This window comes from Belonocnema kinseyi, chromosome 4 (genome assembly GCF_010883055.1).
Source record: "Belonocnema kinseyi isolate 2016_QV_RU_SX_M_011 chromosome 4, B_treatae_v1, whole genome shotgun sequence".
NCBI lineage: Eukaryota > Metazoa > Arthropoda > Insecta > Hymenoptera > Cynipidae > Belonocnema > Belonocnema kinseyi.
The window spans coordinates 44,045,488-44,073,045 of NC_046660.1; the positions used below are offsets into that span (position 1 = coordinate 44,045,488).

The 27,558-nt window shown below is 27.3% G+C and overlaps 1 protein-coding gene across 4 annotated transcripts in view; it reads right to left on the bottom strand.

Annotated features, from left to right (window-relative positions):
* Positions 1-27,558, bottom strand: part of LOC117170669 — a 34,534-nt gene that overhangs the window by 4,803 nt on the left and 2,173 nt on the right. The window contains exons 2-8 of one of the 4 annotated variants that reach the window (XR_004466837.1): positions 24,633-24,740; positions 18,931-19,076; positions 16,124-16,286; positions 15,564-15,720; positions 7,450-7,599; positions 5,789-6,215; positions 1,930-2,106 (exon numbers count right to left, since the gene is read on the bottom strand). Coding sequence is in view for 3 of the 4 variants with exons in the window: in XM_033357597.1 (XP_033213488.1) it covers positions 2,011-2,106; positions 5,789-6,215; positions 7,450-7,599; positions 15,564-15,720; positions 16,124-16,286; positions 18,931-19,076; positions 24,633-24,740 (1,247 nt within the window). In the remaining variant the exon portion in view is untranslated. Of the gene's footprint in view, positions 1-1,929; positions 2,107-5,788; positions 6,216-7,449; positions 7,600-15,563; positions 15,721-16,123; positions 16,287-18,930; positions 19,097-19,164; positions 19,191-24,632; positions 24,741-27,558 lie in introns of those variants that run through there. The other 3 variants (XM_033357597.1, XM_033357596.1, XM_033357598.1) reach the window with 3 other exon arrangements.

Below are 27,558 nucleotides of genomic sequence, written 5' to 3' on the forward strand. Positions count from 1 at the left end.
CTCTTGGAGGTGCCTAGCTTTCACTTGCTAATAGCCTAAAAAGCATCCCTGCGTGTCAACAATATGCTAGAACACTTGCGGGAAAAATGCAGAAGGCGGTTGCTAAAAAAATGTTTCGCTATAGAAAATTTCAAAAATATTGTTCAAATTTTTAATTATTGAGAATTTGCAAGTTTGCAGATATAAATAAAAATAAATGAATAATATTTAGATAAGACATAGTTCTATGAAGTTGTTTTATGTAGATTCAAATTAAAAAAGTTAAATCTAGAAGTAATCCTTTTTGATAAGAAAAATAATAGTAAACTTTATTCAAATTAAGAAACATTAGTGCTTTTTAATATTGTTGCGCATTAAAATAAAAACATACAAAAATTATCTATAAAATTATTGAAAGCATTATATTAATGTTTCATGTTAGTGCTATTTACTGGAAATAAGTATGTTTAAAGAATAGTTTTAATTTGAAATTATAAAGTTTCGAGGAATACCTACAATTTCCAAAACTTTAAGTCAGGTTGTGTTAGCGTTTTTACAAAAAAATCGCATATTGATATCTAATTAGTTACAAAAAAATTATCAACAAGATTACCGATTTTGAGCAATTTGAGGTTAGGTTATTTAAAATTTTTTTACCGAAAATTGGTTCTTTTAAACAATAATTAATAAATTTCAAACTAAATTATATATTATATTCAATAAACCATTATTAGAGTAGAAGGATATTAGAATTTTTGAACAACTCTAGTTTTTAGGTCATTTTAGCGTTTTTTACTTTGTTTATATTTTACCTAGCAATTAATAAAATACTATAATTAGAAATAAAAAGACAAAAATGATTAGTTTTCAAAGAATATTTATAAACTTTCGACAACTATAGGTTGAGTTGACGTATTACACCTGATATTAGAATTTTTAAACAAAAATCATTAGATTCCAATCCATTATTTTTTGCATGGAATTTGATAAGCTTGAATAATTTCTGATTGTGCTAATCATTCTTAAAAGAAATTCAAATTTTCGTTTTAAGATCATTAGTTTTCAAATAATAACCATCTTTCAAGAATTTTAGGTTACAATCTCGTTTTGCATACAAATTTTTATTTTGAACCAAAATAATTTTGACCCAAATTTTTTAAAACCTTTTTAACAATGTTTGGTAATATTAGTGTTTTTTTCGGGAGTATGTACTCTCAATACAATCTTTATAAATATACTAAAATATTTAAAATCCTTTAAAATACCTTGAAATTTTCTAATGCTCTTGAATATTTCTTGGAATCTTGAAAAATATCCGAAAATCTTCTAAATCCGTTGAAATCTTTCGAAAGAAGATTTACTATTTTTGAACCATTTTAGGTTATGTAAACGTGCTTAATGGAATACAGGTTATTTAAAAGAAGAATAATTAAATTTCAAAAAATATTTCTAATTCTAAATAACTTTTTGTTATGCCATTTTCACGAATGTTTTTTTAGTAAAAAATTGGAATGTCTATTGTTTAAATCATTAGATTTTGAAGTAGATTCACATTTTTTGTAATATTAGATTATGTTCGTGTTTTCACTGGAAATCTCTGATTTTAAAGTAAAAAAATTTAGGTTTTAAGGGACCTTTAATATTTTAAACAAATTGTATGTTTTTAATTTTTGTAGAAAATTGGCATTTTTCATAAAAATATAGATTTCAAACAATATTTACAACATTTAAACGATAATCTCATTTCTTATCAATTATAATAAATATTTCCTGCTTTTATATTATTTTAAATACCGTTAACCAAGGCGATTATGACCTTAGTGTATTAAGCCATACTTTTTTTTATTTGTATGATTTTGGTATGTTCTAAACATCTTATCTATAAGATTTACAGAAAGTTTAAACAAAAATAATATTTTTTATAGAGCATAAATGTTGTTTCGTATTTACCCCTGGCAAAAATGTACTATAATATCTGCGGTTGACAGTATCTTTTAGAAAAAATGTGAGGTAAATTTGAATTTCTGAACTTTAATATCTGGGGCCCCGAATATTTGAGTAGATGATGTACACGCCCAGAATTCCCATGGTAAACATGGAACCAACCACTCCACTCCCTGTCATCACCTGAAATTTGTTTTATATTTCTTGTCAATTAAATACTATTTGCCACTTAGAAATTTTAACAAAAGAAATTTTCTTAACAATTTGAAATTATTACAAAATAAAATAAAAACGGTTAGGATGATTATTTGTTACTGGGATCGGGGAAAAACTGCTGACATTTGTTGCTCCATAAAAAGTTAATAAGAAGGGGAATTGATTCATTTTCTTTTCTTTAAACTCGTGAATTATTGTACATTACATTTGCATACGTCTTAATTATTTTAATAAGCAAATAATTCGATGATTGAATTCTTTCTTAGAATCTGAATTTCGTCATTTTTGCCCCGCGTACAGTTATTTTATAAATTTAATATATTTTGGATTTGAGTTACATTTAATTCTTATAATTCACTCATGGAATAATATTTTATCTATCAGAAGATTAAATTTTTATTTTTCAAGTATTTCAATTAATGTTGAAAACGTTATATTTATTCCAGAGAATCTTCACTCTTTAGTTGTCAAATTTGTTTTCTGCACAATTTTTCTTTTAGATCGTAAATTTTCCAGATCTGATTTTATGGCAATATTTCTCTCAAATAATTAATTATCATATGCGCAAATAATTAATATTATTTATCAATAGCCATTTTATTTGCGAGCCGATTTTGCCCCAGCGGTCGGTTTTGCCCCAGTCTACCATACAGCGTCATGTTCAATATGCAGAATTTCAGATTTTGAGATAAAAAGTTCATTTAAACTCTGAGGAATAATGGTTCTCAGGGTCACAATTGTATCGTGGAAATCTAGAAAGCCGGGAATTTTGTGGGACCGGGAAAATCCGGAAAATTCCAATAAGTTCATTTTTTTCACAAGAATTCCATAAATTTCTAGAAGAAACATCGATCTCATCATTTTAAAAATCGCATTTACCATTTTAAGAATTTTATATTGCAATTCTGCAGAATATCAAAATTAGTTCGTTTTTTTAATAAACAATAAATTATTTTACAAGATAATTCTAAAACTTTTCAAAATTAAATAATTTGCAGATTTTAGCGTTGAAAATTGAACTTTTTCAATTCGAATGCCATCGTCGTTAAACAAAATTAAGCTTCTAATAGAAACCTTATAAGCTATTTTTAATTTTAAAATAAATTAAAATAAATTAAAATTAATTGAATCATTATTAAACGTTTGAATTTAATTTGAAACATACATTTTAAATCTTAGAGTGCTAAAAACGTTAAACCCTAGAATTTCAATTGTTCAATTTGAAAAAATTCCAATTTGTCAGTGTGAGTGTTCAATTTTAATTTAAAAATAAAAAATGGTTAATTCTTAATTTGAGCAACTTAAAATTCAGATATTAAATTGAAAAGGATTAGATTATGAGAATCGTTTGAATTTCACAATTATAATTTTAAAAGAAAGCAAAAAAATGGGGTAATGAATTTTTTTCAATCTAGAAAGTGGAACTTTTCGTTTTTAGAGTTATATTGAGTTAAAGCGGAAACACTTAATATCCTTTACATTTTTATTAAGATTAAAAGAAGGAAATTCTAGAATTTAGTTCTTCTTGATTTAGCAGAGCCCTTTTTTGGTATTATCAGTTTTCTTGAGTCGAATGGAATAAAATTTTAGTTACTTAATTTTTTCTGGCCATTATTAAATCATTTTAATTGAGTTTAAGGGAAGATTCTTTATTTGAAATTTCAATAGTAAATTGGAAAAGAGAAATTTTTCTTTTTATCAGATTTTTAGTTGCAAGGGAAGGAAAATTTTGGCTTACAATTTTTTTTCAGTATTAAAGAGGACGATTTTTATTTTTATCAGTTTTATCAAGTTATAGGGGTTGAAATTTTTATTTTCTATTTTGTCTGTATTGAAAAAGAACTTTTGTGTGACTTTTTTAATAGAATTTAACGTAAAAATCTGTTCTTTTCAAGTTTTCTCTCAATTGAAAGTATACAATTTCTCATCATTAACTTTTTTTAAGTCAAAAGGGTTACAGTTTTGATTTCAAGTTCTTCCGAATTGGAAGTAGAACATTTTTTTCTTCTGATTTTTATCGAGTTGGAAGAGAGGAAGTTTTGTTTTTAAAGTTTTTCTAAACTGGAAAAGACAAAGTCAATATATTTGTATAATTTTTATCGATTTGGAAAGGGGAAAATTTCAGTTTAAAATTTTTCGTAATTATAAGAAGTATCTTTTTTTTGCTTTGCACCTAGTTGTAGGAAAAGAAATTTGGCCCTTGACTTTTTATACATTGGAAGAGAAACTTTTTTTTCTAAAGATTTTTATTTGGGAGAAAATTTTTGTTTTAAAGTTTTTTTTTAGCTGGCAGATGAAAATTTTTCATTTCTATTGAGTTGGAAGTGATCAATTTTTCAGAATTGGAAGAAGCCATTTTTTAAATACTTTTATTAGGTTTGAGAGAATTTTTTTCGGAATTGAAAGAGGAACGTTTTTTCTATAGATTTTTAGAGAGTAAAATTTGGTATTTTTCAACATTTTCTTGAGTTGAAAAGAAGTAAATTCTTTCTTTGTATATTTAATAAATTGAAATAAAATCAACTTTTTTACATTTTTAGTTAGTTGAATGGGAGAAAGGAATTGTTTTATATTTTTCATTAATTGAAAGAAAATTTATTTTTATCAGTTTTATTGAGTTGAAAGGGTCGAAATTTTGGTGATTTTTCTCAGGATGAAAGAAGGGACATTTTTGTAAGATTTTATGAAATTTTTCTAAATTCAAAGTGGGGAATTCTTTAAAAACATTTTTATTTTATTTTAAAAGGGGGAAGTTTCAGTTTTTAATTATTTGAAATTAGAATAGAGGAATTTTTTATTTTTAAAGTTTTTCTAGTATTGGAAGGAAGGGAATTTCGGTTTAAAATTTTTTCCTAATTGAAATAGGAACATTTTTTTCAAATTGTCATTAAGTTATAAGGTGGTATATTTTGGCTTCCAAGATATTATTCTAGAAGAGGCACTTTTTTGTTTTGGATATTGTAATTTATTTGAAATGGAGAAATTTTGGTTCGAAACTTTTTAACTATTTTTCATAAGGTAAATTTTTAAAACCATTTTTATTGAGTGGACGAAGAAAAATATTTATATTCAATCTTTTACCAACCTGGAAGAGATTCATATTATATAGTATTTTTAACATTTTTGTTGATATGAGTTAAAAGGGAGGTTCAATTTTAATTTAGAGCATCGCTACTTATACTGTGGATTTATATTTTTTAATAAGAAATCTCCGAACTGTTCAATTTATAAAAGTTAGAAATTTAAAATTTTGCAGTTTGATAGCATTTAATTAAAAATTGTTCAATTCGAAAGTGTTAAAAACTTCCATTTAATACGTGTACATTTTTGAGTGTTTGAAGTTAAACATTTTTAGCTTTAATTATAAAAGTTTAAAACCCAAAATAGTTCTACTTTGAATGCTTCTATATCTGATTACTTCAAATGAAAACATTTTCGGTCTTAAGAATTCGAATGATATAATTTCAATGACTGTAACAAATGGTTGCAAACCGAGAATTTCTTTTCTCGATTACAAAGACCATTCTGAGTTCTGATACGTCAATTTTAAATCTAATTTTTTGCAGATACCTCGGATAATATATTTCCTAGGAATTAATTAGGTTTTAGAAAAACAGATTAAGCAAAATTGTCAAAAAAATTAATTTACCATTGTCCACCATTCAATCTCATCCGTTTCTGAAACGAAGACACGTGCGGCTTCATCTTCACCATCAGTAAATGTATTTTCGTTGTTTTTCGTTGAGATAGCACAGCCACTTCGTGTTTCCATAGCCTTTGATATCAGTGTTTTGAAAGTGCTCGGAATTATTTCGAAGTTATCATCGTAATTTTCTGAAGAGTCATCGTTATTATTATCATCAATGTCAGTTTTTGAGTTTCTCCAGTGGATAGTTGCTTTATTGTTAACAACTTTTATTTTTCCCAAAATAGCTAATTTCGAATTTTGATCTTTAATTAAAATCTCCATAACTTTCACAGCTGATTCCGCTTCTGCGTTTTGTCTCGCCAGTGCACTAGTCAAAGCATTATTCCAGTCGGTTGGGCTAACTTGATTCTTGCACTTCTTCTTTTTACTAGACAAAAAATAATAATTTTATCTTTAACAGATAATTTTATAATATTGCCGAATCATGAAAGATTTGATATCGTGAAATTGTTAAACCTAGAAAATTCCCGAATTATAAAATTCTAAAATGTAATAAATTAAAATATTGTTTTATAATAAACCTAATTTATTCATTAATAATACAATAATGGAATATGCCTGAAAACAAAATTCCTGACAGTAAAAGATTCCCGAAAAAGAAAATATCCTAAACGAAAAATTTCCGAATAATAAAATTTCCGATAGTTTATATTATTACTCTGAAAAATTATTGTTTAAATTGAAAATAACAATTATTTAAAATAAATTCAATGCAAGTGTTTTTTAAACGTGCATAGTTGTCTTGTACATTATTCCTTTTGTAACGAAAATCTTATTCTTGTATTATACTTTTGCATTAAGAAAATTTGTTAAAAGTATTTGTATTGAAAAATCAAACAATTTTTTTTAAAAACATTGAGCATCCAAAAAAATGGTTTGGATCGAAATATTTCATTATTATATTTTTAATTTATAAATACGATCATTTATAACTCTGCGACTTTTCTTGGAAATTTGATTGGGACGACTGAAAATGCTTAAAAATAAAAATACCGATACTGTAAAATTCCCCAGGAAAGAGCATATTATAAAATTCGAGAATTTGCTGTCTGCAAATTTATTAAATTTATTATATTATAAATTGTTTGTGAATTGTATTATTCGAGAATTTTCCATGTATGAATTTTTCTATTTCGCCTATTTTATAATTTCGGAAACTTTCTATTTAGAATATTTTCTTTCTCGGGAATTTTAGAATATCCTTATATTCATTTTTCGGGATTTTTCACTCATCCGATAAGTAATTAAATATTTAGAAAACATTTCTTGGTTCCAAATATTTAATTAATGTATTTTAAATTAATAAATAAGATTTTATTTAAAAGTTAAAGTTTTAATCCAAGAATTGGTTAGTGTCATTATATCACTATATTTTGTTTCTAATTTGAGATTCCTTGAGATGGTTTTAGAAAAAATATATTATGGAAAGGAAAAGTCGAAAATGTCTACGACCTGAAAGAGATCAACTTTTTGGCAACCACCCATAACTATAATCAAAAAAGTAATGATATAAGTAATAAACTTTTGATAAAAAAACAAAATTGCGATAAAAAAAATATTTAATAGTGTGGAATTTTTCAAATAAAAAAATGTGCAATCACCACAAATTTTCTATTGCATTCACGTAAACTTCCACTGCGTCTTGAAGCCATCTGACTTCTCTGAGTTCTTCACTGTCATATCTTCCGGATCCCTCTTCTGCCCACCACCTGGATTTCTTCACCCTGAGTTCCAAATCATCGAAGTCGTTTCTTAAAAAAAAAATATTCTCTTTAAATAAAAACTAAAAAATTTACCAAAAAAATGGTTAATAAAGAATATAAGTCGGGTTTTTAAGGATATACAATTTTTTATATTTTGAAACTAATCCGTTGTTCTCCCTGATAATATATTCTTAAGGTATACATATATTGTTTAATTTAATATTTAAAAAATGTAGATGTCTTTTAGAATAAATTGGTAAAGTTTGGTTTAAAAAACTATTTTGATTGCACACATAAATTCCAGCTTGGTGAAATTTTTTTCATCTGAGAAAGTTTTGTTGAGATTCATATTCTTAAAAAAAAATTTATAATCAAATAATCGTTGTAGAGTAATAGAAATGTTTTAAGCTGAAAACAGTATAATGCATATAACTGTTATTGATACAGACCTATTTTGAAATTTTTGTACTAATGGTTTACTATGAATTATAGGATTAAGAGTGTAGGCATGACTATTTACTAAACAATCGATTTTCTTTTATAAAAAACACTAAATCTAAACATTATTAACGAATAAAAAATTCCTAAAAAACGGATAAATTCCACCCAAGGAACTTATCTCGTAATTTTTGTACCTATCGGTTAAATACAAATATTTTCGACTGTAGGTGTGTCTAATAACTGCTAAATTAAGTTATTTACAACCTTCCTAAAAAAATGTTGATTCAAGCTCTTATTTTAAGTAGAATGCACTGCGAAAAAAAATGATGTCCCAGCAATAAAATAATTATTTTGAGCAGTTATGGCCTTTCTTACCAAAATTTGGTTGCGACTGCCAAAAAAGTTTTTTGAGTTACAAAATAATTTATTTGGATCAAACAAAAAAGTTGGTTAAGTTCTTTTTGTTGCAATGTACCAATTTATACATTTTACCAATTTGTACATTTTATTGTTCGTTGTATTTAATCTCTCAAGTCATAAACAGATACTTGAAATTAATTAAGAAAGTATTTAAAGTATCTTAAAGTATTCAAATGAAATTTCTTAATTAATCATTCTTTCATGTAATCATCGGGTATTCCGCAAATTAATTGTGATTAATTAAACGAATTTTCTATTGATCAAACAAATTTTATTGAAACAATACATTTTTTCCTTTTAGTTTTTTTCTCATACATAACATTTTTTATATTTTTTCACAAAATAAATAAATGAATACATTTTTACAAACAAAATACATTTTTTAATTTTTCTGCGATTTCAAATATTTCGTTCGTTCAGCAAAATTATTTTGTAAAATCTCCAATATTGTTGTCAAGTCACGAAAATTATTTTGTTGAACTAATAAATAATTTGTTCATTTAACCAAATAAGTTTGTTCAATCTGCAAAAAATGTTGGTTGTGCCTACCAAACTTTTTGGTTAGTTCATCAAACGCTTCAAGAAAATAATATGGTTGACTCAACAGAACGATTTTGTTGCTTTTATAGCAATTAAAAAATTTTCTTCGGATAACCAAACTATTGTTTGGTAAACTAAACCTTTTTGTGAGTGTGGTAGTAATATAGAAAGTGAGGTTATTTTGAATACCGGAAATTGTCTGGTAATTGAACTAAAAAACCAGAAATTTACTTTTGATCGTAGCAAAATTCAAGTTTTTATTATTTCGGTAATTTTAGTCAACTTCGAAAATTGATTTTCAGTTTATGTACAGTTGAAGAGAATATAAGTGAAAAAAAATATCGTTGTGACATAGAACGAAAATTTTTTAAAAGAATTAAAACTAGGATTAAAAAACAAAGGAGTTAAAAAATCCTTCTTCTAAGTCAAAATTCGTCACAATTTATAAGTTGCTACTTCCGAAGTTTAGAAAAAGAAAACAATTCAAGTAGTTTTCAGAGTAGAAGTAGTATTTCGAAGAAGAAATATTTCCGAAATATAATATACATTTTCTTTTAGTTTTCCTTGAGGAATTAACTTTTTTTTCTTAAAAATTTATCAACTTGCGGTTAAAAGCTAAAAACTTTGGTTAAAACCTTATTTTGTTGTTCGTAGATTTATAATTTCAATTGAAAATTGATCACTTTTTAAAAAAGTATCTCGTTTATTTAATATCAATTTTTTAATTATTTTGTCACGAAATCGACTTTTTCGGGAGAAAATGAGTTTTTTCTTGTAAAGTTAATCTCTTTGTCTACAAATTCTTCTTTTTGGTTGAAAATTTCGAGTGTAAATAAAGTTCTAGTATAAACTCCTCTATTGAAAATTAATTTTGTTGTTGTTGAAGATTCATAATTTTGATTAAAAATTCACTTTTTTGGTTGAAAAATGAACTGTTTGATTACATACTTTTTTTTGTTTAGATGAAAATGGAATTTTTTACCGAAAATTTAAATATTATTTCAAAATTCCATCTTTTTAAGTTAAAAATTACATTTTTTAAAGAAAATTCAACATTTTTTATTTTTAGTTGAACTTTTTATATTTTTTGGATAAAAATTAAAGTATTTGGTCGATAATTGATACTTTTATTTAATTGTTAAACATTTTTTTGAAAATTCACGTATTTTGTTTTAAAAAAATACTTTTTTGTTGAATTTTGTTGTTGTTGTTCAAAGCTTAAGTATTCCAGTTGAATATTTAGCATTTTAGTTAAAAATTCATCTTTGAGGTTAGAAATAAATCTACTTAGTTGAAAAATGAAATCTTGTTGAAAACATTAGTTGAAAATTCGTCTTTTTTGGTTAAAAATTGATTTTCTCAACTTAAAAGTTAATTATTTAATTTTTGATTGACAATTTATCCTTTTTAGTAAAAACTATTTTTTATCTAGTTATGATAAAATGTTAAATTTTTAGGGATTTCTCGTTCAAAATTCAACTATTTGGTTACAAATGTGTCTCTTTTGATAGAAAATAGAACTAAATAGTTAAAAATCATGTATTTTGTTTAAAAATTGTACTTTTTGGTAGAAAATGATTTCCTTTGTTTGAAGATTAGTCTTTTCGTTTGCAAGTTAATGTAATTGTTAGAAAATTCATCTTCTTGTTTAAAAATGTAAGTATTTCAGTTAGATATTCATGATTTTAGTTGAAAATTTATTTGTTTGGATTTAAATTCCACTATTCCAGTTCATTTATTATGCACTTTTTTGTTTTGTTGTGTTAAGGGATGTTTAGAATGACCGTCATGATTAAAAATAAATCTTTACGTTTTGCGAAAAATATGAAAATTTTACATTCAGTTGACCGGAAAAATAAAAAAACTTGACTTCAAAAAACCAGGAAATGACCGAGAAATTGAAATCGTTTGCTGAATCGCCACCCTGCTATTGTAAATTCTATCGCAGATTATTTTATAAAAATTTATAGTCCATCTGATCTCCCACAACCTCATTGGAATGACGCATATCATGTCCCTATCGAAAGACTATTATTGCCTAGTGATATTCAGACTGTTTAAGTTGAAGGATTAGAAAATACATGGCTCAAGGGGCCATTCATAAAATACGTGATACAATTTTCAGGAACTCCAGACAATTACCCCCACCCCTTGTGTTATACTTTTTCAATTGGTCTTAACATGGAGAATAATACTTCGACAGACCGCCCCCCCTGTAAGTATCACGTATTTTGTGAATGATCCCAAAAGCTAATTCGAAATGCCATAAAAAAGATTCCTAATCAATTAACAGCAGGCTCTGATATGACACCATCAACTTTTATTAAGAAGTATTCTGAATTTGTCCTTCCTCCACTAGAAATGTTGTTGACTTCTTATATTCAAATTGGTAATTTACTTCCTGTTTAGAAAAGGTGTTTTAAATCTCTTATTGCTAACTATAGACATAACCAGGTTGACGTCATTTACACTGATCTCTCTGAAGCATTTGATAAAGTAGACCCTAAAATATTGAAAAGTAAGCTACAAATACTTGATCTACTTGATAATATCATTCGACTATTAGACTGTTTTTTATCCGCCAGGTAAACGTTTGTTTAACATTGTAGACACTCTTCTGTAGAATTTATACTCACTTCTGGAGCGCCGCAAGGATCTCACCTTGGACCACTTCTATTTATTATCTAGATGAGCGATCTTCCGGCTAATTTTAATTGCTATCATTATTTTTATGAATGTGATCTTAAATTATCTTCTCCTATCTCTAATATGTCTTCCCGTGTTCGCCCTCAAGATAATATTATTCAATTTTTTGACGGGTGCACACTCAATAAACTTGAAATTTATATTCAAAATTTTCGGATTGTGGTCATTTCTCGTTCCCGCCAAAGAGATAAGCTAATTAGCTTTTAATATAATATACGAGGTGTATTTCTCGAAAGAGTGTCGGTAATGCTTGACCTTGACTGTGCATATGGAAAATATTGTCTCTAGTTAAAGTAAATCGCTAGATTTTTTTATTTAGAATCTGTAAAAGATTTAAAACTATTTTAACTATGATCGCGTTATTTCAGACCTAATAGAAGCATCTAGCATGCGATTTATAAAATACTTTATTTGGAAAGACCTGCAGATCTAATTTTTTTCTGGTTCTGATTTGAGTAATCTTTGAGAACAATTTATTGTTTGGTCTCTTCGGACAGACGGAAATTTCCCGAAACTTTATTTCAGATTAAATTGATGTGATATGTGTGATTTAAGAAAATAATTTAGTGGAGGACTATTCTACACTATTACAAATTATTTTATTTAATAATTCTTTGCTGTCAACAAGATCTAGGGATCCAATCTCCTTGGCTCCGAAGGGCTTAGGATGCAGAGCATCAGCCAGTTCTAGGAGAAATTTCTGCTCAACAAGAAGCAATTACAAATCAGCTAGTAAGCATTCGGAGATAAATAGATACCACAGAGTCATCATTATCACAAACCGACAGTTGGAATTACTTCCCATCAGCAACAAGACGGCTTCACAGGACAGTGCTAGCATACGATCTAGACAGAGGCAGAAGGAGTGTTTCAAGTGAACCTTGACATCGAATGGCGAAATTCTAAAGAAAATTCGATGATTTTAAAGGATATATAGAAAGATCAGAGTGGCTGGTGCGTTAGCACCGAACAGTCTATGAGATCGAGCATGATATCACAAGAGTGTTGATCGGCTCAAGACAAAAGGGAAGGACCCTATTATGCTTTCACTTAAAACCAGAACACATTGAAATAATAGTCGATGAATTGCCGATGGGATTCCTGATTTTCCACTACAAGATGAAGCCAGGGTTAACCGGCTCTATTCCACCGAGGTGTTTTTGTCAGAATTTGAAAAGGTGTCATTGCAGAATCGAAACAACGCGAGAGATACTAGTTTGATTTCCGTGAATGTGGAGGATATGAGTTATGAGTTTGGGGCGAAGCACAACATGATCCAGCAGTGGAGTTAAAGAATGAAAAGCATGCAGAGGTTTGTTTCAAGTATTTTAGCCTTTGCTCTAGTGTTCGGTAAAGCCATAGGTGTTCTGAAAATTATCTGAAAAGGGAACAAAGGGGGTCGAGTTGCGGCTCGGCCAGGAAAACACAGCGGGCCTTCCTTCAACTAGTTTCAGTTTTTCCTTTCTTCTTTTCTTCCTTATCGATGCAATTTTTAAAATTCCAAGCCGGATTAATAACTCGGTTTGAGTTTGTTCGTCAGGTTTCGCGTAAGTTTTTGCCAATTCGTTTATAAATTAATACTTTACCAACTTTGAGTAAAAAGTTGAGTTTAGTTCAAAGTGAAATACATAGCTGAAATGTGTGCGAGGGAAATATGTAGCTAATTTCAATATTTATTTCACTTTACTGAGATAATATTTGGTTAAATAATATTTCATATTATTATTATGTATGAACTCTAGCTGATAAATTAGTAAGATTAGTTTATTTATATTTTAGTATTATATTGTTAACAATACATATTTCTGATCTACATAGATCATCAGGATATATGTGCTTCGCGACTTATGGGGGAAAAAGAATATCTTGGTAGTGATAGATGCTTTTACAAAATTCACAAATATTTTGTAAACTGAGTCTACGACTTCAGCAGAAGTGATAGCAAATCTGAAACAATACTTTGCTTACTACAATATACGGAAAATCTTGGTTTTAGACGTAGAGGTACCTAATTCACCACTCAAGAATTACAAAATTGTTGTAAAAGATTATTCTCTGCAGAATGTTAAAGTGGCTACCGGGCCACCATAAGCAATTAATCAGGTAGAGCGAGTCAACCATTCCCTTTCTTTCTTTAATGATCACGATTGCTGCAAAATGAAAAAAAGTGATCAACGAGATCGAGTTTGTGAAGAAAAATGTATGGTATGTACAATAGTATAGATCAGAGGGGAAAGGTAAATAAATAAGTAAAGGGAAAGAAGCGGAAAGAAGGATACCAATGTGAACTAGGTGATAACCTGATGATCAGAAACTTTTGCTGCTTAGCATGGCTAAAGATGTGTGTGTATGTGTGCGACTGATAGGAAACCCTGGAGTGGGGATAAGGTCGAGTCAAGTGTGAAGATTGAGAAGTCAACAGTTTATAGTTGTGAGGAAACTGATACTGACCTATGGTACATACTCATTCTTTTAATTGTGAATAAATTATTATCCGGTTATTTTTAAAGAAGTGTTATATTTCTTGAATATTCTCTGATACAAAGCTTAGCCTCAATTTAAATAAAGAGATTTACAGAAAAAACGCATAAAGAGTTCCATCTAAGCATTGGCGGATCCAGAGGGGGGCGATCGGGGCGATCGCCCCCCCCGAGCTCTAAGTTTTTATACTTATAACTTGAAATATTTTTTTTTTTTTGCTTTTTTCGACTTATACGCCCCGATCGCCCCCTCCGAGACCAAGGCCTGGATCCGCCGCTGCATCTAAGAATGTTATCTCCGAATTTTTTTATCAATTAGTGAAAAATTACGAAAAGTGTGGGCTGTTTCTATATGTCTATTAACTAAAAAAATCGATTTTTCAAAACAAAAAATATTGAATCTTGAAATATTATCAACAAATCAAAAATGTCTGAAAAATGTTTAAAAAATCAATCCAACATACACATCTCTAAATTTGTGTACCAATAAGTTAAAGTCTAGACTATAGGCGTGATATTTTTGGTATAGATAATTGTTATACATATCCAATACACGTAAGATAACTAGCGTTCTTGCTAGAAACTATTGTTTCTACATTTTTTTTTTATTTGGGGCGTTTATCAAATAAAATTAAAACTTTTGTTGGTTCAACTACAGAAAATGGTTATTATATGTACAACAGAATCTTTGGTTGACCAAACAAAATTTTTTATTTGTGTCAATCACATCTGCTAGCAGATGGAATATTTAATTGATTCAACAAAAAAATTCTTCTTTCAGTGAAATATTTCGTTAAATCAACCTAAATTTGTTCTTATTAACAGTTTTCTTGTATATAAAAGGATTGCCGATAACGGCAATGCAACATTCGACCTTTTCCTACTATATACAGTAATTAAGAGAAATTTAAAAAGCTTAAATTCTAAATTTTCTTTGCAGCAAATTTGTTGAGTAGATACTTTGTAAATTATTTGTTTAAATTAATTAAATTTCTAATTATGATGCAAACATTATTTAGTTCAATGATTATAGTCTACTTTCATGGCCTTCAAAAAGATTGCAAGAAACGGCAAACTAGGAAGTCGTTCAGCGCGATAATTCGCGCCGTAAATTGCAAGTTCATAATACAAAAGGTGTTCCATAATTCAAGGTTGAATTCCTCGTGCTACTTTGTGCTATGTTTTGAAACCGGTATCGTAATCGATATAACGGAAAGCAATTAAACACGTATCAATTTCCCATATCACGTAAACAGTTCAATTCCACCTTCCTTCATGTGAAATTGTCATTATCCTATTATCTTATGACGAGGTTAAAGTTCGCGTTTGAAAAAAATTATAAATCTTGTAATTGCGATAAATCTTCATTATTAACAACAGCTAACTATCCTATAAATAGGGAAATTATTATTTTTTATAAATTACCTGGCATCTTCTAAGAGGATCACTGAATTTGTAGTACTTATATGATTCAAATAGGGCTGTAAGTTTCCTTCACTGACCACTAAAATTGTTGCATTTACTGGACCAGCGAAAAATCGACTATCAGGTTTTCCAATGTGTACGATATTCGATGAAAAATCTATTGATCAAAATAACGTTTATAAAATAGTTTCATCTTTATTTAAATATATAATAATTTAATATATATGTAATTAGTAATTATAATGCATGTCATTATTGATTAGAACTGATTATGGGATCTGTAATCGAATCCAGCTTTAAATAGACGGTTAGATTTTTCTTTCTATACTAATACATTATGAATGAAGTGAATATTTACATTTTGCAAGGATTAAAAATCTCATATAAGTAAACGTAAGAAAATTACAAGGATGTGGTAAGTTTTGAAATATAAATCATGCTAGAAAGAACAGACAGAAGTATTCGTACTGCTCTAGATAGATCATTATTTAAATTCATCAGAACTAAAGATTTATTTTAAGTTATTTTTTTTTAATTTTACGATAATCTTTTTTCCTCACCATTTTGGTCATCCTCATGGATTAAGACACATAACCCTTTAGCAATGGCTTCCATCGTCAGTTTCTTAGCAATATTCTGCACATCATCATCATCGTTGTCTTTTTTCTGGATCGTGAGAGTGAATGTTTTCCAATTTAGAGCATCCATCGTTTTAAGAATAGCCTGTGTAAAATTGTTTATTAAAAAAAATTGTTAAAACTTTGACAGTTGTCGATTATGTATGGGTAAAAATAAAAAAGTTGGGAATGTCATGCGCCTGGACTATTAAACCTTTGTGTTAAAATAATTTTCTTAACTACAGCGTTTTATTAAGCCTACTTCATCCAATAATATATCCTAACAACCAATTATATTTACTTTATTTTGTATCAAAATAAATTCGATTAAACTTGAGTAAATGTCATGCGGTAACGTGTCCCTGACCACCTTTTTTCTTAAGGTCTAATTGTTAAATACACGTATTTCTACAGAAATAATTTTAGAATTACATAATAAGTTTTGTTCTTATTTACAATTGTGGTTTTAGACTTCCAATCACTTTTTAAAGGTCCCCAAGTTTTTATGCATTCGGCTAACAAAACAGATTTTTATTAATTTGATGATTTAAGTGCAGGTCACTTTGTGATAAAAATATCAATAATAAAATGTAATTTTTCCCAGTAAAAAGTTTAATTGATAGATCAATCCAAACAAAATATAGTCTTCAAATTGATAAAATTTCTATTGCATAACCTTCTCATCCAGTAACACAAAAGTTATTGGCAACCCCAATGCAATTATATGAAAAGCTAAAAATAATCGATGTTGCACTTATTTTTTAATTTAAAATAAATATGAAGCTACATATTTTGTTTTATTATACAGCCTAGCAACAAGCAAATTATTTTTATACGTATAAACTCTCTAAATAAAAATAAAAATGCAAGAAAAAATAAAATATTAGAATAAATAAGACCCTTAAAATTCAATGAAATATAAAGATATTTGTTAATTCTACGAACATTTATTTTTAAGACTTCTAGAAGGAGCTTTTCAATCCCCTTAAAACCATTTAAATCCTCAAGAATATGGCAAAATTCTTTACAAATTTGCATGAAAAAAATTTTAATTTCATTGAAATATTTTGAAATTATTTAAAGATTAAAAAAATTTCTTAGATTTCTTAAAAATACCGTTAGATCTTTTTCATCCCTTTAATTCATCAAGATTAATAGAATATCCTTAAAAATGGTTAATACTTTGAAATATTTTAAAGTTCCTTGAAATTAATTCCAGCTGTTAAAAATTCTTGAAAATCTCTTCGAATTATTAAAATCTTTGGAAATAAATTTCAATTTTTAAAGTTCTTTCAAATTCCTTGGAATCTTCAAAAATACTTTAAAATCTTTGTAACTCCCTCTAATTTGTCGAAATCAATTTAAAACCATTTGAAATATTTAAAAATCTGTGAAATCCTTGAAAATCCATGTAATTTATTTTAATGTATTAAAAATTCCTTTGACTCTTTGAAAATATCCTGGAAAATTGTAAATCCTTTGAAATCTTTTAAAATCCCTTGAAATTAATCAAAGCTGTTAAAAATTCATTGGAGTTTACATAAATATCTTACATTGTTAAAATTCTTTAAAATCCTTTGAAATTTTTGAAATCATTGGAAGTACCTTGCCATTTTTTAAGTTTTTTAAAATTCCTTGAAATCTTGAAAAATACCTTGGAATTTTTTTAAATCCCTCTAATGTATCGAAATCAATTAAAAATCCTTTGGAATCTTCGAAAATCTATTACATCTTTAAAATACTTTGAAATTTCTTTAAATGTTTGAAAACTCGTTTGGAAATTCCTTAGAATTGTTTTAAGCATCTTAAAATCTTTGGAAATACTACGAAATTCCTGAAATCTTGTGAGTTAATTCTTGAGAATTCTCAAAATATCTCAAAATCCTTTTAAATATCTTCAATTTATCGAAATCAAATGAAAATTTATTTTAATCTATGGAAATACCCTGAAATATTCCAAATACTCTGAAGCCACTTAGAATTATTCATATATATTTAAAATTTTCAAAAATCTTTTTAAATCCTTTGAGATTTATAAAAGTCCTTGAGCATTACTGTGAATCATTTTAAATATCTAAAGATCTTCAAAAAAATTTTAATCTTTGGAAATATCTTGCAATATTTATAAATCTTTGAAATGCTACGAAATCTCTCAATTCTTGTGAATAAATTGTTCGGAATCCATTAAATTATTGTGATATCACATAAAATCTGATTTCTTTTAATCACTTGAAGCATTTGAATCCGTATTAAATCTTTTGAAATACTTCGTAATTTATAGAAATATTATAAAATGTTTAGAATTTTTTTATATCTATCGAAATCTCATAAGATTCCTTTAAATTTTATAAAGTCCTTTGGAATCATTAAAAATACTTAGAAACCTTTTAAATCCTTATAAATTGGGGGAAATTCTTCGGATTCCATTACATTTTTCAAACAAAATTCAAAGGAATGATAATAAAAAATGTCAATTTGATATTTTAAGTCTCAAGAAGCAGATCTGACGGCTATTTTGACTTACAAAATTTCCCAAATTACATTTAAAAATTTCTAATTTTTGCAAAAAAATTATAATCATGAAATAATAGCTTACTTCTCAAACTCGAAAATAATTATTTTCACACTTATTGTAATTCATAGGAAGAGAACAAATATATTTCAAGTTGATCTAAAATACTTTTTCTCAATCAATTGTAAACCAAATAATTTCAACTTTTTGATTTTCACCCAAATATTTGTGTACTAACTCGAACGATGTATTCATCCGATTCTTTTGGCAAGTGGTGGAGAAATGGTGAGTTGGAGGCTTTGTTTACAATTTGAGGTACTCTCAGTACTGAAGTTACTTTCTGTACGGCTTCAGCATTAGTCATCGTATCGGGACCAATTATTCCTGAAATTGAACATTTTTGCCTTGAAAAGACAATAAAGATGATTTTTATCACAGCCTTTGTTTTCTTAATAATAAAATATAAATTAACTGTATATCCATAAAAGGAATCGAAACTGGAAACTAGATCTGGAACAATCCAACACCAATAAACATTATTGAATATAATTATATTGCTGGAAAAAAGGTCACTTAGAGCCTCGAGGAATATGTAAAAAAAAGTAGCTTTATGTTGCAGTTCTTGCAGCCTTTGTAAGGATAATTTCAGAAAAATCAGGAAACTCCTCGACAAAAATGTCTAAGTTGGTCAGGGCCTTATGCTAGTGCTGCCGTTCACTCTAAATGAATAGTTTATCAATGGTTTTAAATGACAATAAGTCGGCTACGCTAGCTTGGAAACTTGTGATAATAAATTGTTATATAATAATGATAAAATTGTCGTTGTTGGCCAATACATTTCTTATCATCCTGAATTGCTAAGAAGCCTCGCCGGTTCTACTTATTCAATTTTTTTATCGTTTGAGGAAAGAATAGGACAAATTTTTCAGTTTTTAATTTTTCTGAAAATCAAGATCAATAAATTAGTTAATAATATATTTAAGTGAAAAAACAATGATAAAAATATGTATGCATACACAATTACTGTTTTACAGTTATGAAAATCGATCAATTATCTCATTCCTTTCTGTAATAATGAATAATGAATAATGATAAAGTGCTAGGTAATGATTTAATTCTAGATTGATATTACAACAGTGCATAAATTACCTTACGTGTTTTTGTACACTTTTTTTAAATATATGGGTATTTCTTGTATAAAGGTCACTTTTGCTTCCCTACGCGAATACCTTTGCGAATATTTTTTAAATTGTTCAAAAATTTGGTAAATTTCTTCGTTTTGTTAACATTGATCGAAAGCAGAAGTGTCATACAGATTATTTTATTTGAAAATTTTATTGAAGAAGCGTTCAAGAGAGGGAAAAATTATTTTTTCTTCTTCTACACTTACAATTTGTTGAGTTTGAAAAGCATTTTTCTAATCCAGGTCAATAAAATAAAAATTGAGACTGTTTATCTCACTAAAACACCAGAGCATTTTAACTTTAAAAGTTTTTCTCTAATTTTTTCTTGAATGTGAAATAATAAGAATTTGATAAGTTGCAAGGGATTTTTTTAAACGAAGATCAATGTGAGCTTTTTCTAATAATAAATTAACGGTGTCAATTTCACTGTTGACAATTTGAGAATTTTTATTGCAAATCTATCAAATTCAATAAATTAGGATATTAAATCCTTAAAAAGCATTATTTTCTATTCTATACATATTATATGTTGAAGAGTCATGAATTAAAAATATTAAAAATTTAAAAATCTTTAATAGTACATCTTTCAAATTTAATTACTTCCCAAAAAGTTACATATTTTATACCCTACAGTAGTCTTTGAAATATAATTCTTGAAAATTGAATAATAATTTGCAATTCTACATGTATTTTCGAGGGTAAAGAATTTTAAAGTATAATTCTTGAAAATTGTGAATGTTTAAAATTAAAGATTAAAAGAGTTTTCATTTTGGAAAATTAACAATGAAAAAATGTGGAAGTTTTGTGTTACAATTCAAAACTCTCTGCAATTTTCATGATTTACACATGAAATTTCTGCAATTTCGAAAATTTAGAATCGAGAACTTTTAAATCTGGAAAGATTTTGAGAATTTTTATTTACAAATCTCTGAAATAAATTTAATATATATTTGAAAATTCCAAATTACGTATTTTTAGATTTATAATTCACGTATTGAATCAGCTACTTTAGAAATTCTATTACTATATTTTGAATAGAAATTAAATTATGTTTATAAATACAAATAAAAAATTGTTTATTCTGGCATCAATAATTAATTGAAAAAACACATATTTTCAAACAATTTTGCAAAGAAAATTGTTTATATCAAAAGTGACCTGCATATAGAGATTGAGGGCTGACACTATCAAATTTGATTATTCAAATCCCATATATGAAAAAAGTTGCCTTGTATACTCTGGTTCAATCTCCATTTGTCTTTCTGAATATTATAATCAGACACGACGACTTTAAAATTTTATATTTTTTAAATTATTTACCTTATGCTAAACAATTTTGGTGAATTTTTTTGGTGCATTCGTTATGATTTTTTGAAAATTCACAGAAAAATGATTTTTCCGTTAAATCTCTGTATAAAACTTTTATTTCAAAAAATGTCAATTAAATTTTCATTATATTGAAGTGAAGAATCGACATATGATTTTCACTTTAATCTAAAAAAATTTCTGCTTTTGATTATTAAATTTTTAAATTTTAGAGGTTTTGAAATAAATGAAAAAAACAAACTCAAATTCTTTTGATAACTTTTTAATAATAATAATGCTCTTTGCAGAAATTTTTATAGAAGTGAAACAAACTGAGGGGAAGCAAATTAGGGGAAATGATTAAAAATTATTTGTGGGCAAAAAGAGAAATTGAGGTGAAATTTGGGAAAGAAAAATGAGGAAAGTGAGGGAAAGGAAAGTAGGATAAGTGATTGAAAAGTAGATTTGGGAAAGTAGGGGAAGTAAGGGGAAATTATGGAAGGAAAAATAGGGAAATTGTAAGAAAAAAGTGGGTTAAAATAGGGAAAGTAAAGAGAAATTGAGAGAGGGAAATTATAGAGAGTGAGAGGAAATTTGGGGAAGGGGATCAGGAAAAAGTAAAGAAAAGAAATGGAGAGGTAGTAATGTAATTTTGGGGAAATTATGGAAGGGGAACGAAGAAATGCGAGGGATATTTAGCGGATGAAAAGTAAAGGCAGTGGGGAAAAATAGGTGTGAGGAAGTAGGGAAGGAAGTGATAGACTATCATGCGAAGTGAGGGAACATTATGAGAGGGAACGTGTGGAAAGTAAGTGGAAATAAGGCAATTCAAAGAATTGGAAGTGAAGGGCAGTGCGGGGAGGGAAATTACTAGAGGCAAAGGGCAATGAAGTGAGTTGAATTAAGAGAAGTGCTGAGAAATCTGCGGATGGGGGGTTTTGAAGACGAATGTAGGGGAAGTAAAAGGGAAACTTGGAAATAAGTAGAGGAAATTGAGGGAAATAGGAGAGAAAAATAAGGATATGTCAGAGGGAATGCGGGAAGGAGAACTAAGGGAAGTGAGGAATAAGGAGGAGGAGAAGAAGATGTGAAGGAAATCATTGAGAGAAAGTAGGTGAAGTGCGTGTAAATCAGGAGAAGTAGGGAAACTATTAGACAACTTATAAAGGAAAGTGAAGTAAGGGGAACCAGATGAAGTGAAGAGCAATGAGGGGAGGAGAAGTAGGGAAAATTAGATAGTGTGAGATGGAGAATCTGGTAGAGGGGAAAGGAGCAGAGAAAGAAGTAGGGAAGGGCGTATCGAAGGGTAAAGTGAGGTGGAGAGAATTAGGGAAAATTAGAAAAAAATGGGAAAGGGTAGTAGGAGAGGTAAAGAAAAAAGGGGATAGAGGAACTAAATTAAGTAAGGGGAACTCAGGGGAGGGAAAGGAAGGGATATTGGGAAGGGATAGTAGAAGAAGTGAGTGACACGTGAGGGGAAGTAGGAGAAATGATCATAGGTTTGAGTGGGTGGGGGAGAAGCAGCCTCCTGTCACCGAAAGTTGAAAATGGTCCATGGGTTGAAAACGGCCATGCGACGGCGTTAGTATCAAATTTGTTCTGGTTGTTTGGACTCTTATATGTCTTTTTTCATGTAGAGCCGTTACAAAATCTTAAAAATGTATCAAGAAAACGGTTTATTTATATAATTGTTGTGAAAATGACATGTTAGATTTTTTTAATAGTGTAATTCGGTTTTATTTTAAAAGAATAATTTTAAGTTTATAGATTTAAAATTTTGGAGTAAAAGCATATGGAAGTCATTTAAAACAAATTTTTTTTGACATTTTTTAAGATTTACCAATTTTTAAGGTAAACTGAATTTTGTCTGGGAGTAAAAAAAAGTTCTTAAAATTCATGGGAAATTTTTAAATGATTGTTATTTAAGTAATTTTAAGAGAAATTTGAAATAAAGATCACAAAGCATTTTAAATTATTTACATTTTTTCTAAAAAGTGTGTGAAAGATTTTATGGCAAAATGTTGCAATTTTGTCATATATACATATAGTCTAGAAGATTCAGAAGTTTTAAAACGATTGAAAAACACGGTTTTAAACATAACAAACGATTTCTTGAAAAATTTTTAATTAGTTTAGAAGATTTTAAAGCAAAATATTTCAATTTGGTTAGCCTGCAAAATAAAAACGAACAAATATCGGATAAATTCAAGAAATGCTTAGTAAAATTAAAAATAATTTCGAAAATTTTCAAGAGAAAAAACAAATTTTCTTAAAATTACTGGAAAAATTTTAAAGATTATAAGGTAATTTTTTACAATTTGGAATAATTTTTGAAAATTTTCAGAAAAATTCGTGTCTGTTAAAAACATTTTTAGGAAATGAAAACGTTTCAAATAGGTTACAAATATTAAAAAATTCTGAAACATTTTAAAAAAAGTATCAAATTTTTCTTGATTCCTTCACCACTTCTAAAATTCTTAAACATCTTTTCAAAATACTAGAATTTCTCATAATATATTGTAAATGCTATCAAATAAAGCAATTTCTTTAAAATCTTCTAGATTCTCTTCTGCCACGTGTGAAATATTTAAAAACCTTTTAAATTTTCTTAAGAATCTTATGAAGATTATATTTACATAAATTTAAAAACAAAGATAATACTTATTTTTTTCTTAATTCTAAGAATTTAATTTCAACATGGATTTATTATGGCACTTCGAAAAATAATTTCCGATCAATTTGAGTCTTGCCAACGATAAAAAAAATTCGTCAATATTTCTATTCCTGAAGTGTAAGTTTGACGAAATTTAAAATTGTCGAAAACAATTAATAAATTATTATATAATGAATAATTAAATTTTTTGTCTCATTTATAATTTTATTAATGGCTCATAAATTAATAATCAATTAACTATGTTCAGCAGTTCTAAATTCGAGATTGAATTTTTCTCAATTAAAAATCTTGTGGTTATTTATTATTTATTATTTTTTATAAATAGGAGGAGTACGAGAGGTAAGGTATGGAAACGGGAAGTTTGATCGGCTTATTTAAAGTTTGAATAGACTACACTACCTTTTTAGGTTGACGCGTGAAACTTACCTTGACTAATTTTTTGTTTTCCATTATTAATTATAGCTAGAATTTCCACATGGAAAACACCATCAATTTTTCACCCATAAAAAATGTGAAAAATTTAAAGTTGTGGTGGCCTAATATAATATTGATCAAGAAGCAATTAAAGATTCATCCTGATTAGAAAAGACCACCTTTTTTATAGTTGGAAATATAAATTTTATTAACAAATTACATTTAAATAAATTATTATTCTATAATTTATTTAGGATCATGTATTTAATTAAATATTGGCATGATTTATTTTTGTAATGATTTTTAATTGATTAATGAAAAATATTATAGTTATTCGCGCCTGGTGAAAGAATATATACATACCTAAATAGTAGGGTGGTTGCAAGCAATTGACATCTGCCCTAACGAGAGCCTTCATGGCAGCTTTCATAGCTCCAGCAATGCTACCACACGTGTCCATAACGGCCAATTCTAATTGAAGATTTTTATTAGGATTATTAGCAGCCATATTATGTAGTCGAATAGCATATTTCTTACATATCAGTTCAAAGATTAAAGAGCATAGATAGATCATTTTTTTCAATTAAGCCAAAGTCTTTATATAATAATATTTCAGTTAGTTCAAAAGAGGTTCAAAAATGCAAAATTATATAATTTTGCAGTCTTGAAAATTATTAATATTGTAAAGATTTTAATTATGTAACTGAAGCTTGCAAAAATTATTTAAAATATATTTTCTAAATTATTGAAATCAATTTTTTAGCAATAAAATAAAGTAATACATTATTTTGTATTGTAATCACGCTACGATAAATATGTTTAGTCCATCCATGCACTCTAATTCATAAAATTTGGTGTGTTTAAATTATAATTTTCCCCTATTCACTCGGTTCTTTATTTTATTTATTTATATTTTTATTTATTTTATCCCACGAATTACTTCTTTTGGAAAGTAGGCAAGTAATTAAAACAATGAATTAAAATGTTTAAAATGCTAATATACTTCTAAATACTAAATTCTCGGATTTTACAACTGCAAACAAGTCTCATCCAATATTACTACCGCAATAGTGCCATTTTTTTAATTTAGTAAAATTAATGTCAGACAGCAGAAAAAAAAATGAACTTAATGGCATGGGATATTCGAATGAAATTTTTTTTGCTGTTGTCTGACAATACACGCAAGTAATTTGTAAAATGAAATGCAAGAACCGAATAATTAACAGTAAATAATAATTTTTCTAATTTGTAAAAAAATTAGATTAATTTGTGACATAAAATACAATCACTGACTATCGAGAAAAAATTATCATTTTTTAAAGGGTTGAAAAAAATATTAATTTAATTGATTTTTTAAAATAGCATTCCCCTAGTAAGAATAGTGGGATAGGACTTGTTATTTTTGTTTAGTATCAAATTTACGTAATTTGTAAATAAAATCGGAGAAATGAGCGTTTAGGGAAAAAATTAAATTAAAAAAAATTATACCCATTAGAGATGGGAGTGCATGAATTGACGAAACGTAGCTATAACCACCTAGAATAATTGATTACTCAATATTATTGCTAAGAAATTTGTTTCTGTGAATAAAAAAATTATATTTTCTTTATAACGATTGCGAACTTCAGTTATATTAGAAATTTGATTTTCTGATTTGCAGGGAAAAAAATTCTATGAACTGACGCTAATTTACATTTTTTGCTGTATTTTTTTGTTTAAACTCAAATTTATCTTTAAGCCTTTATAACTTTGGAATAATGAAAATTGGATTAAAGATATTTAAAGACGATTTTCTCAAAAACCTCACATTTTAATTTTTTTTCCAATTTTTTGTTTAATTTTCTCTTTTATGAGGGATGTATCGTACGAGTTTTATACCAGATAAATAACTTTTGTGTCTAGGATAATTTTTTTTCACAAACTATAATTTTTCTCATTTTTCCCGAAAGTAACGACAGACACAAAAAAATTGAATATAACTTTAAAATTATAAAATGACATTTTCAGAAAAAGAATCTACTGTTTTTAAAAATAAATAAATAAAGCTAATAAGATGCATTTCTTATATTAGCAGAAATTTAAAAAAAGAAAGAAGAACACAAATTCGAACAGTGAGATTTTCGAGAAAAATCCTTTTTATAAAAATAAAAATTCTCCTGGTATTTAAAAAAAAATCTTTGTTTTCCCCGTTTTCAAACAACTTGCATTTTTCCCTGTTTTCTTATATTTTCGCTCAAATGCCAACTAAATTAATTGATCCCAATAAGGAAATAAAAATAATTTTTGTGAAAAAGTCTACTATTACATTTTTATTTAAAAATCCATTTTTTTGGTGGAAAGTTTTTGAGAATTGTTGATAGCTTTGTTGAAAAATTATTACTTAACTGTTTTGTTGTAAGTAAAATTTCTTTGTTACAAATTTTTGTCGTTGGTTAATGATTCATCACTTTACTAGAAAATTTAACAATTACTTTTTTTTGTAAATTAATCCCGTGGTTCAAAAATCAACTGCTTTGTCGAATTTTGAACTTCTTTAGGAAAATTTTATTTATGTAGGAAGATTCATCATTCTGAATTAAAAATCATCTCTTGGTTCAAAATTAAACTTAGTTTATTGAATGTTCATGCTATTTTTGGTTGAGGATTAATTTAGGTTGAAAACTATTGTATTTTTATTAACATTCCTCTATTTTAGAACAAAATGCAATTGTTGAATTGAACAATAATCTGGGTTCATTGAGGATTAAACTATTTGGTTTAAAATTGGTCTTTTTTGTTGATTCATCTGTGTTTTATTCACATTTAAAATCCTTTTCGGTTAAAATACCAGGAAACATCAACTATTACATTTATTGTTCGAAATTCGTCTATTTTGGTTAAACAATTAGATTCCTGGTTTGAAGCTAAAATACTTAAAAAAATTAAGTTTGTGTTTTTGATGATGCATCATTTTACTTGAAAGTCCATATTTTTGGGTTGAAACTTGAACTTTTTTGTAAAAAAGTCGCCTTTTTAGCCTAAAAATGTGGTTTAAAGGTCATCAGAACTTTTCATCAGGTAATTAGTAATTATAATGCATTTCATTATTGATTAGAACTGATTATGGGATCTGTAATCGAATCCAGCTTTAAATAGACGGTTAGATTTTTCTTTCTATACTAATACATTATGAATATAATTTTTAATCGTTTTAATCGTGACAAATAATATTAACAATAAGAAAATGCATTTTTGAAAAAACAACGCAAGGTACAAAAAGAATTGAACAAAAATTGTGCATTCAAAAAAG